At 41.0% G+C, this 10,081-nt stretch overlaps 1 protein-coding gene across 1 annotated transcript; it reads left to right on the forward strand.

The window, feature by feature from the left end:
• Positions 1-3,281: 3,281 nt before the first annotated feature.
• LOC735368 (keratinocyte-associated transmembrane protein 2-like) lies at positions 3,282-4,106 on the forward strand. Its single transcript, XM_054668207.1, has one exon. It carries the CDS (start codon positions 3,282-3,284, stop codon positions 4,089-4,091), a length of 810 nt encoding a protein of 269 aa, XP_054524182.1. The 3' UTR covers positions 4,092-4,106.
• Positions 4,107-10,081: the final 5,975 nt, after the last annotated feature.

Consider the following 10,081-nt stretch of genomic DNA (forward strand, 5'->3'; position numbering starts at 1 on the left):
TTAATATTAATTTAATTTAAATTTAATTTAATTTATATTAATTTAATTTAAATTTAATTTAATTTAATTTAATATTTAAATTAATTTAAATCTGCTTCCCCAAGAAGCAGATTTTGAAACAAGAATTCAAGTGCAAGTAATCTATTTGGGATGTACAAGGAAACCATCTGGGAAGTGAAGAAATTGGGCAAGGAAGTGAAGGCAACTAATAGAGGGTGTGTCCTTGAGCCTAGCTACCACTGGCTTGGTGTGATATAAAACCACAAGCCTCAGAATTATCCCCACAGGAGCTGTGATATTTATCCACCAACTCCTGTCACCCATTGGTGGAGGGCTGCTCCTAGGGGTGTTAATTTCTGAGCATTTCCTTTGATGCACGCAGGATTCAGAAGTCCTTAGGCACAAAGATGCAGATATTGGCAGGTGGAAGTCTTGGAAGCCAAGGGGAAGGGAGCGTACAGTGTCAACAATAACAGCAAATCAAAATCAGAAAGAACAATTGTCTTTCGTTTTCTCAAATAGAATGTGGTTTTTCTGTTGCCTTTCATGCAAAACCTCCTCAAAATTTTTCTATCTTCACTGTCTCTAATCCTTCTCCTCTCATTGTGTTTTGAACACACTCTAATCAGGCTCTGTACCCACTATTCCACCAGAATGTTCTTGTCAAGGTCACCAGTGATCCACAAGATGCTAAATTCAATGGCCAATTCTTAGTCCTCATCTCACTGGACCTATTACTAGCATTGATTGATTTATCGATTGAAACAGGGTCTCACTCTGTTGCCAAAGCTGGAGTGCAGTGGCACACTCATGGCTCAGTGCAGACTCAACCACTCCTCCCATCTCATCCTCCCAGGTAGCTGGTACCACAGGCGTAGAGATGGGGTCTCCCTGTGTTGCTCAGGGACAACAAACTGGTCTCAAACTCCTAGACTCAAACGATCCTCTTGCCTTAGCCTCCCAAAGTACCGGGATTACAGGCATGGGCCACCACACCTGGCTCTATTTAACCCCGTTGTTTGCTTCCTCCTCCTCTGATCATTTTCCTTAATTGGCTTTCATGACATCATAGATCCTGGTTTTTGGTTTCCCTTCTGTCTCATGGGCTGCTGCTTTTTTAGACTCTCTCCTCATTTTTTGGGCTTTTTAAATTTGGAGTACCCAGGACTCAGAGCCTATACACTTCTCTATCTCAGCCACTCCCTTTGTGATGTCATCTAGTTATATGACTTTTAACTGTGATCTATATGTTTACTTGCAAATGTTTATCTCCAACCCTGACCTCTCTACTGATCTCCTGACATATATTTAACTGTATGCTAGACATTTTCACTTAAATGTCCAAAAGACCTTTCAAACTTAGTGTGTCCCAAAACAAATTCTTGATCTTTCCTCTAAAACTTGGTCCTTATGCAATCTTCCTCATCTCAGTTGATGACAACTTCACCTTTTTGGTGGCTTAGGCCAAAAACCTTGGATTTATCCTTGACTCCCCTCTTTGTCCTATACCACATCTAATTTATAGCAATCCTCTGTTACCTCTATCTTCAAAATATATTCAGAACTGGAACAGTTCTCCAGCAAGTGCCATATCCAAGCCACCATCATCTCTGAATAATTGCAAGAATCTCCTAGCTGGCTTCCCTCAGAGCAGCCAGAGGGATCCCTTTAGAATGCTAAATAAGGTCATATCACTTCTTGGCTCAAAAACTCTTTAATGATATCCCAAATCATTTGGAGTGAAATCATTCAGAACAAAAGCCAAAATCTGCTGTTGTTGTGTTTTCTTGAGACGGAGTCTCACTCTGTCACCCAGGCTGGAGTGCAGTGGTGCAATCTCAGCTCACTGAAACATCTGCCTCCCAGGTTCAAGCAATTCTCTTGCCTCGGCCTCCCAAGTAGTTGGCATTACAGGCATGTAGCACCATGCCTGGATAATTTTTTTGTATTTTTAGTAGAGACGGGGTTTCACCAGGTTGGCCAGGCTGGTCTCGAACTCTTGACTTCAGGTGATCCACCTGCCTTGGCCTCCCAAAGTGCTGGGATTACAGGCATGAGCCACCGCACCCGGCCAAAAGCCAAAATCTTTAGAATGGCATGTAAGGCTGTAAGTAACATAGACCCCCATTACTTCTCCAACCCCATCTCCTATCACTCTGCCCCATATTCCTATTGACTCCAGCGATATTGGTCCTTGCAGTTCCTTGAACATTCCAGACACTCCCATACAAGGGTTCTTACCCTTGCTGTTCCCTCTGCCAAGGGCACACTAACTCACCTTCTTTGCTCAAACATCATGTTCACAGTGAGCACTCCCCATCTCCCTTCCTTGATTGGTTTTTCTCCACGGCACTTGTTATTTTCTAACATACTGGATATTTTACTTATTATTTTGTTCATTGTCTCGCCACTAGATTACAAATTCCACTCAGCAAGAGTTTCTGCCAATTTTGTCACTGCTCAGAGCCTAGAACAGTACCTGGCACATAATGGTTACCCCACACATATTTTACCTAGTTAACTAAATGGTTTAATTAATTAATTAAACTTATTGACCTCATTAACTAGTTAACTAACAGCAAATGATGAAGACTGAAGTGGTTTGAGAAGTGACTGGAAGGTGAGGAATATGAGGCTGATCATATTCCTTTTTTCTTTTTTTCCGAGATAGGATCTCACTCTGTCACTACACTCAGGCAGGACTGCAGTGGCACAATCATAGCTTGCTGCAGCCTCAACCTCCCAGGCTTAAGTGATCCTCCCACATCAATCTCCCAAATAGCCGGGACTACTGGCATGCACCACCACACCTAACTAATTTTTAAATTTTTTTGTAGAGACAAGTCTCATTATGTTGCCCAGGCTGGTCTCAAACTCCTAGGCTCAAGGAATCCTCTCACCTCGGCCTCCATAAGTGCTGGGATTACAGGTGTGAACCACCACATCCAGACAAAAACAACACTTCTAAGAAGCTTGGGGCTGGGTGTGGTGGCTTACGCCTGTAATTCTAGCACTTTGGGAGGCCAAGGCAGGAGGATCTCCTGAGGTCAGGAGTTCAAGAGCAGCCTGGCCAAAATGATGAAACCGTGTCTCTACTAAAAATACAAAAATTATGTGGGCTTGGTTGCACACACCTGTAATTCCAGCTACTTGGGAGGCTGAGGCAGGAGAATTGCTTGAACCCAGGAGGCGGAGGTTGCAGTGAGCCAAGATCATGCTACTGCACTCCAGCCTGGGCAACAGAGTGATAATACATTTAAAAAAAAAAAAAAGAGTCCGTTATGGTTGCTGCTGCCCTGAGGAGGATGAGGGGGCCCGCACAAGCAAAACTTCTGCCCAGGTCGGCCATCCAAGCCTTTGCGGGGCTGGTGGGGCCGCTGGTCTTGGCGCTCCTCCTTGTGTCCGCCACTCTATCCAGTGTTGTATCATGGACTGATTCACTGATTCAATCTGTACTCAACTCAGATATTTCTACCCCAAATGTGAATGCTTTAACACATGAAAAACAAACCAAATCTTCTATTTCCCAAATCAGTACCACCCTCCCTCCCACAATGAGTACTGAGAAAAGTGGAGGAGCATCTGTGGCCCCTCATCCCTCACCTACACCTCTGTCTCAAGAGGAAGCTGATAACAATGAAGATCCTAGCACAGAGGAGGAGGATCTTCTCACGCTGAACAGTTCTCCATCCACAGCCAAAGACACTCTGGACAGTGGCAATTATGGAGAACCAGACTATGACTGGACCACGGGCCACAGGGATGACGACGAGTCTGATGACACCTTGGAAGAAAACAGGGGTTACATGGAAATTGAACAGTCAGTGAAATCTTTTAAGATGCCATCCTCAAATATAGAAGAGGAAGACAGCCATTTCTTTTTTCATCTTATTATTTTTGCTTTTTGCATTGCTATTGTCTACATTACATACCACAAAAAAAGGAAGATTTTTCTTCTGGTTCAAAGCAGAAAATGGCGTGATGGCCTTTGTTCCAAAACAGTGGAATACCATTGCCTAGATCAGAATGTTAATGAGGCAATGTCTTCTTTGAAGATTACCAATAATTATATTTTTTGCCCTGTGATTTGAGTTTGCTTATTATGTAATTTTATTTGCTTGACTTTTTATATGATATTGTGCAGATGTTTGCCATAGGCAATTGGTACTTAAATGAGAGGTGGGTCTCTCTTTTGCCTTGGTGCTTTGGAAATTAAATGTCATAAACAAGGAGTATATAATTTTTTGATCTGTACTTTTAGAGTTGAGTTTAATCAGGTGTCCAAAATGTGAGTTAAGCATTACCTTATATTTACACTGTTAGTTTTTATTGTTTTAGATTTATTATGCTTCTTCTGGAAGTATTAGTGATGCTACTTTTAAAAGATCCCAAACTTGTAACTAAATTCTAACATATCTGTTACTGCTGACTCACATTCATTCTCTGCCATTCAAATACTATTTTTTAACCACACATTTTTTTGTGGTCCCAAACTGTAATGTACAAGGATATGTGTGATAATGCTTTACATTTGAGTAATATTTTTTTTCCTTCCAAGAAAACTGCTTTGGATATTTTTAGATAATTTAAACATAATTTAGGATAACGATATTGCTCAATCTGACCACGATTTTAGGTAAAACATTAAATGTGTCAAGAAATCTTGGCAACAGAGACTCTGAAGCTTGCAGTGGACATACATAAAACGTTACAGAGATACTATTTTTTTTGGTTTGAATTACTATGTTAAATTTAGAAGTGGAAACTGTGATAAAATATTAAATACATGTACAGTTGCTTTTAGTTAGCAATTGATTGTAGCATGGGTTCCTCCAAGGTTTCAAGGATTGGGCAGAGTTTAAAATTATATCACATTTGTTTACTCCATGTATTATTTTATGGTGAATTTGAATAAATCTTATGGGTCATTATCACTTAAATAATACTGTATCTAGGTCTTTCAAATTAAAATTATACCTGATTGAAGTTGTTTGTATACATAAAGTATATTTGTGTACAATGACCTTTTTTCCTCCACGCTTGTTTTCTTTTGTTTTTGTTTTTTATGGCAACTGGAAATTATTTACTATATTTCATTTGTGTCTATCTTTCTATCATAAAGAACTGATCAATACGTAAATATGTGATTTGAACCATGGTTGACTTACAAGTGTCACTACAACATTTCAGAAAACATAAGCCCTAATATATGTCAAGCAGGGCCCAGGTGAGCCAGTGGCCTTGTTCTTTGGGTAGAGCTGGAAGAAGGCCGTCCATCCTGTCTCTAGGGTGGACAGTGTACTTTCCTAACAAGGAAGGGAAGCACAATGGAAATATCTCTGAATTGTTTTATTGCAGTAATTTTTTTCATATCTGAAACTGTATTATTTAATATTTTGAATAAGATTTTTAAAAATAAATGGCAAAGATATGTATATATACAAAAAGAAGCTTGGATGAGAAGGGAAAATAAAAGAGCAGGGTCATGAGAGTGTCGAAGAACTAAGAGAATTGTTTTGTTTTAAGTCTGATATCTTTGAGCACACTGGTAGATTGAGGGAGAGCAGCATGAGCCACCACGCCGGCTGCTAAAGGCAATACTTAACCAAATGAGTATAACTGTCTTCCTATAACATTTTTCTCTTACAAAAAAATGTGGCAGGCCCACAGAGGATAGTTTGCTAATTGCAACTCTTAAGATTACAAGGGACTAGGTACAAATGAGTACAAATGTAAATGAGTTTGTGAATTGGATGGTCAGGTGGTAGAAATGGTATACTTGTCTAATTCTATTTTCTCTATGAATTAGAGTAAAAATCATTTGCTAAGAAGGAGTAGGACAAGGTAGGGGATTTGTGGAGCATAGTGAGTATTTGAAATACCTGCAGAAAAAAAAGGGGAACAAAAATATCACCTAACTAGATTAGAAACGGGTCCACACAGTTGTGGTCCATCACCACCAGTCTGGGGAGCAAATGACAACTACCCGAAAGAGAATACCCAAAGCCAGGTCTTGTGTTGGCTGCCTCCCTAGGATCCAAGTTCCTATTCTTCCTCCAATAGCACCCTAAATTTTCCTTTGAAACATTCGCTCCTCGGCCACATAGTTGTGGTCATATTAACCTCACTCATCCACCTCCGCTCTAGTGGTGGGCCCTGGATGGCTTGGCCAATCAGCATTGTCCACCCCGACACTGGTCACAATGACTGAGGTGGGAATGAAGAAGGCACACAATTTGAGCCAAAGAGAGAGAGAGTGAATCTCAAACTCTGTGTCAGAGATCAAGTTCAAAAGCACTGTTCTTTTCTGATGCATGATGTGGGGAGCAAATGTAACATCTAGAATTGTAGCTGCCTTTTTGCCACCAAGTGGAATCCAAGGATAAATCCAGCCATGAAAGGTCAAGCGGAGAGAGGGATAGAAATAGGATTTGTTACATCACTGGGTCAACCGGTACATGATGGAAGAACTACACCTGCAATTTTTTATTTTGTGAACCACAAGATTCTCCTTTTCCTTTGAGCCCATGTGAGTTTTATTGTCTATAACTAGCTACCTGAGAGTCCTAAGGGACACACTTTATTGTTTTAAACATGTGATCTGAGGATTATTTGCATAATTACATCTGAGGGAGAGTACCAGTATTCCTCATTTGTTAACAAACAATCCAGATGAATCTTTTGCATGTAGCCTTTAAAAATAAGAAAAATTTGCTAACATATAAGTATTCTAAGGGGCCTCAGAGGCTGGAAATTCAAACTTTAATTAATTCATTAATTGAACAAATATATACTGAGCACCTTCTTTGTACCATGCCCTCTTCTTGATGTTGTAAAGATAGCGGTGAATAAAACATACACAAAAAAATTCTTGCCTTAAGGAGTTTATATTTCAGGTCAGGGAGAAAGAAAGAGGGAGGGAAGAATGGTAAACAAAGAATATACCAGATAATGATAAGGACTATGAGAAGAATAAAAGTGGGTTCAAGGATACAGGGCAAGAAGGTGCCATTTTATACAGGGTAGTCAGGGGAATCTTTCTGATAAAGTATTATTTTGGCAAAGACCTGCAGGAAACAAAGGAATGGTCTGTGCAGATATTTGGGGAAACATTTTTCCAGGTACAGGAAACATCAGGTGCTAGTGATGTGAGCATTCTTAGGGGAGTCAAGAAAGATCAGGGTGGATAGAGGCTTTGGCAAGTCTTTGGATTTTAATGGTGTCTAGGCCTATAGAACAAAATCCACATTCCTTATCAGAAATTTGAGGCCCTTGGCCATCTGTCCCCCACCACCTTGCAAGCCTGTCTTTGACCATGTTCAATGTGATACCAGTCCTCTTCCACACAGTGTAGCTCTTCCCTAGACATATCATGCCCTGTACAGGTTAACACCTCCCATGCCATAGCTTTGGGATTATCTAGAATGCCTAGAATGTGCTTTCCACCATCTCTACCTGCTAAAATTCTCTTAGTCAAGAACCAGCTCACATGCTGCTTTTGTCACACGTAATCACTTCCTCTTCTGTGTTCCTACAGAGTTTTATCTGTACCTCTTTTGGGGAGTGCTCACCACACTAATGTCTGCAATACAGCATCTCAGCCCACAAATGCCATCCCCACTAGATTATGCAATGTCTATTCTTCTTTAAACTCCCCCAAATATACAGTGCCTTGGATGTATTAAATCCTTGCCAAATTTGTTACATAAAAATGTGAGGCATACCTGGGGTACAATGAGTAATCCAGTGTGGCTGGAGCAAATTATGAAAGAAAAGAAGTTTGGGATTTTCAAACCAGAAAAACATGCCAGGCGCAGTGGCTCACACCTGTAATCCCAGCACTTTGGGAAGCCGAGGTGGGTGGATCACTTGAGTTTAGGAGTTTGAGACCAGCCTAGGAGTTTGAGTTTGGGCAACATGGTAAAACACTATCTCTATCAAAAATACAAAAATTAGCCAGGCAAAGTGGCCTGGCTATAGTCCCAGCTACTTGAGGAGCTGAGGTGGGAGGATCACTTGAGCCCGGGAGGCCGAGGTTCCAGTGAGCCAAGATCACCTCACTCCACTCCAGCCTGGGTGACAGAGTGAGACCTTGTCTCAAAAAAACAAGCCCCACCCCCCCCCCCGCCACACACACACACACACACACACACACAAATAATGGAGAGTTTCTACCATTGTGCTGAGGCATTTGGAGTGTTACAACACAAACCTGTGCCTCCAGATTGCCTGATCTTCCATTTGTGGTAAATAAAACTAATAATGTTTTTACTTTTTTTTTTTTTTTTTTGAGACAAGGTCAAGAACTTGATATCAGCCAACCTGCATTTAAATTCCAATTAAGCTACTTTCTTAACAGCTGTGTGACTCAATCCAACCTGTATTATTTTAATGTAAACTATACTTTTCCCGTCCATATATTGGGTATAAATAAAAGAGCTGGCTGGGTGCGGTGGCTCATGCCTGTAATCCCAGCACTTTGGGAAGCAGTGGCAGGTGGATCAACTTAGGTCAGGAGTTCAAGACCAGCCTGGCCAACATGGCGAAACCCCATCTCTACTAAAAATACAAAAATTAGCCCAGCATGGTGGCACATGCCTGTAATTCCAACTACTTGGGAGGTTGAGGCAGGAGAATCACTTGAACCTGGGAGGCGGAGGTTGCAGTGAGCTGAGATTGCACCACTGCACTCCAGGCTGGGCAACAGAGTGAGACTCTATCTCAAAATAAATAAATAAATAAATAAGATACTACACAGATGAATGGAGAGATTACAATTTAAGGCAGCCAGTACTGAGCTTAGCACATTGCAATCAGTTAAGAGGTAGCTGCTATTATCACAACCTTATCATTCAGATTGGACTATAAGTACCTCTAGTGTCAAACAGGGTTTGCAGGCAGTAGCAGAAAACATTTCTGGAAGCAGGGTGAATAACGATGGATCCTCTGAAAGCCTTTCTGAAGATTCTAAAACATAAAGCTATGCTACTGATCTAAACTATTGACCAGCCATGAATTTTTGAGATAGTTAACCTCTCTGTGACTTCTAAAGGACAAGAGAGACAAACAAATAGAAACCCCACCAGACAACCATTTACCACTCCAGGAATTCAGATAAGTTATTAATGAAAGTGTCTGTGAGACTTATTAAACTGTATGAGAGAAAGATGATATATCAGTTTTGATAACAAGCAGGAAAAAGGATGCTTACCCCCCAAAATATTTTTACCTGTCATCCTCCCTTATTATCAATTAGATGATAATAGATAGAAGAAAGAAAGAAGGAAGGGAGGAAGGGTGGAAGGGAGGGAGGGAGGAAAGAAGGAAGGAAGGAAGGAAGGAAGGAGAAGAAGAAGGAAGAAAGGAAGGAAGGAAGGAAAGAAAGAAGGAAAGAAAGAAAGAAGGAAAGAAAGAAAGAAAGAAAGAAAGAAAGAAAGAAAGAAAGAAAGAAAGAAAGAAAAGAAAAGAAAAGAAAGAAAGAAAAGAAGGGAGGAAGGGAGGAAAGGAGGAAGGGAGGAAGGGAGAAAAAGAAAGTCAACATCCCTAACATTTAACCCACTAGAAACCGTTACTGGCCCTGCATACAAATCATTTTTCACTCACGGTGAGCCAAACAGATATGAATTCCAGGTAAGCTACTCTTATTTATTTTTTTGAAACAGGATCTCCCTCTGTTGCCCAGGCTGGAGTGCAGTGGTGCAATCATGGGTCACTGCAGCCTTAATCTCCTGGGCTCAAGCAAGTCTCCCACCTCAGCCTGCTGAGTAGCTAGGACTACAGGCACACACTACCATGCCTGGCTAATTTTTTTTTTTTTTTTTTTCATGAAGACAGGGTTTTGCTATGTTGCCGAAGCTGGTCTTGAACTCCTGGGTTCAACTAATCCTCCTGCCTCAGCCTCCCAAAGTGCTAGGATTACAGGTGTGAGCCACTACATCAGGCCATAAGTTACTCTTTCTAAAAACGAAACAGCCAAATCTATAGGCACACACATATGTATTTGTCAGAGCAAGTCATTTCAGACACTTACTGGACCAGAACAACACCCACTTCCCACTAACCTGCGATTTGTGGGGCCCAT

This window comes from Pan troglodytes, chromosome 1, assembly GCF_028858775.2.
Source record: "Pan troglodytes isolate AG18354 chromosome 1, NHGRI_mPanTro3-v2.0_pri, whole genome shotgun sequence".
Lineage (NCBI taxonomy): Eukaryota > Metazoa > Chordata > Mammalia > Primates > Hominidae > Pan > Pan troglodytes.

Excerpts from the sequence above, each read along its gene's own strand:
- LOC735368 (XM_054668207.1), top strand. The coding sequence starts at position 3,282 with ATGGTTGCTGCTGCCCTGAGGAGGATGAGGGGGCCCGCACAAGCAAAA.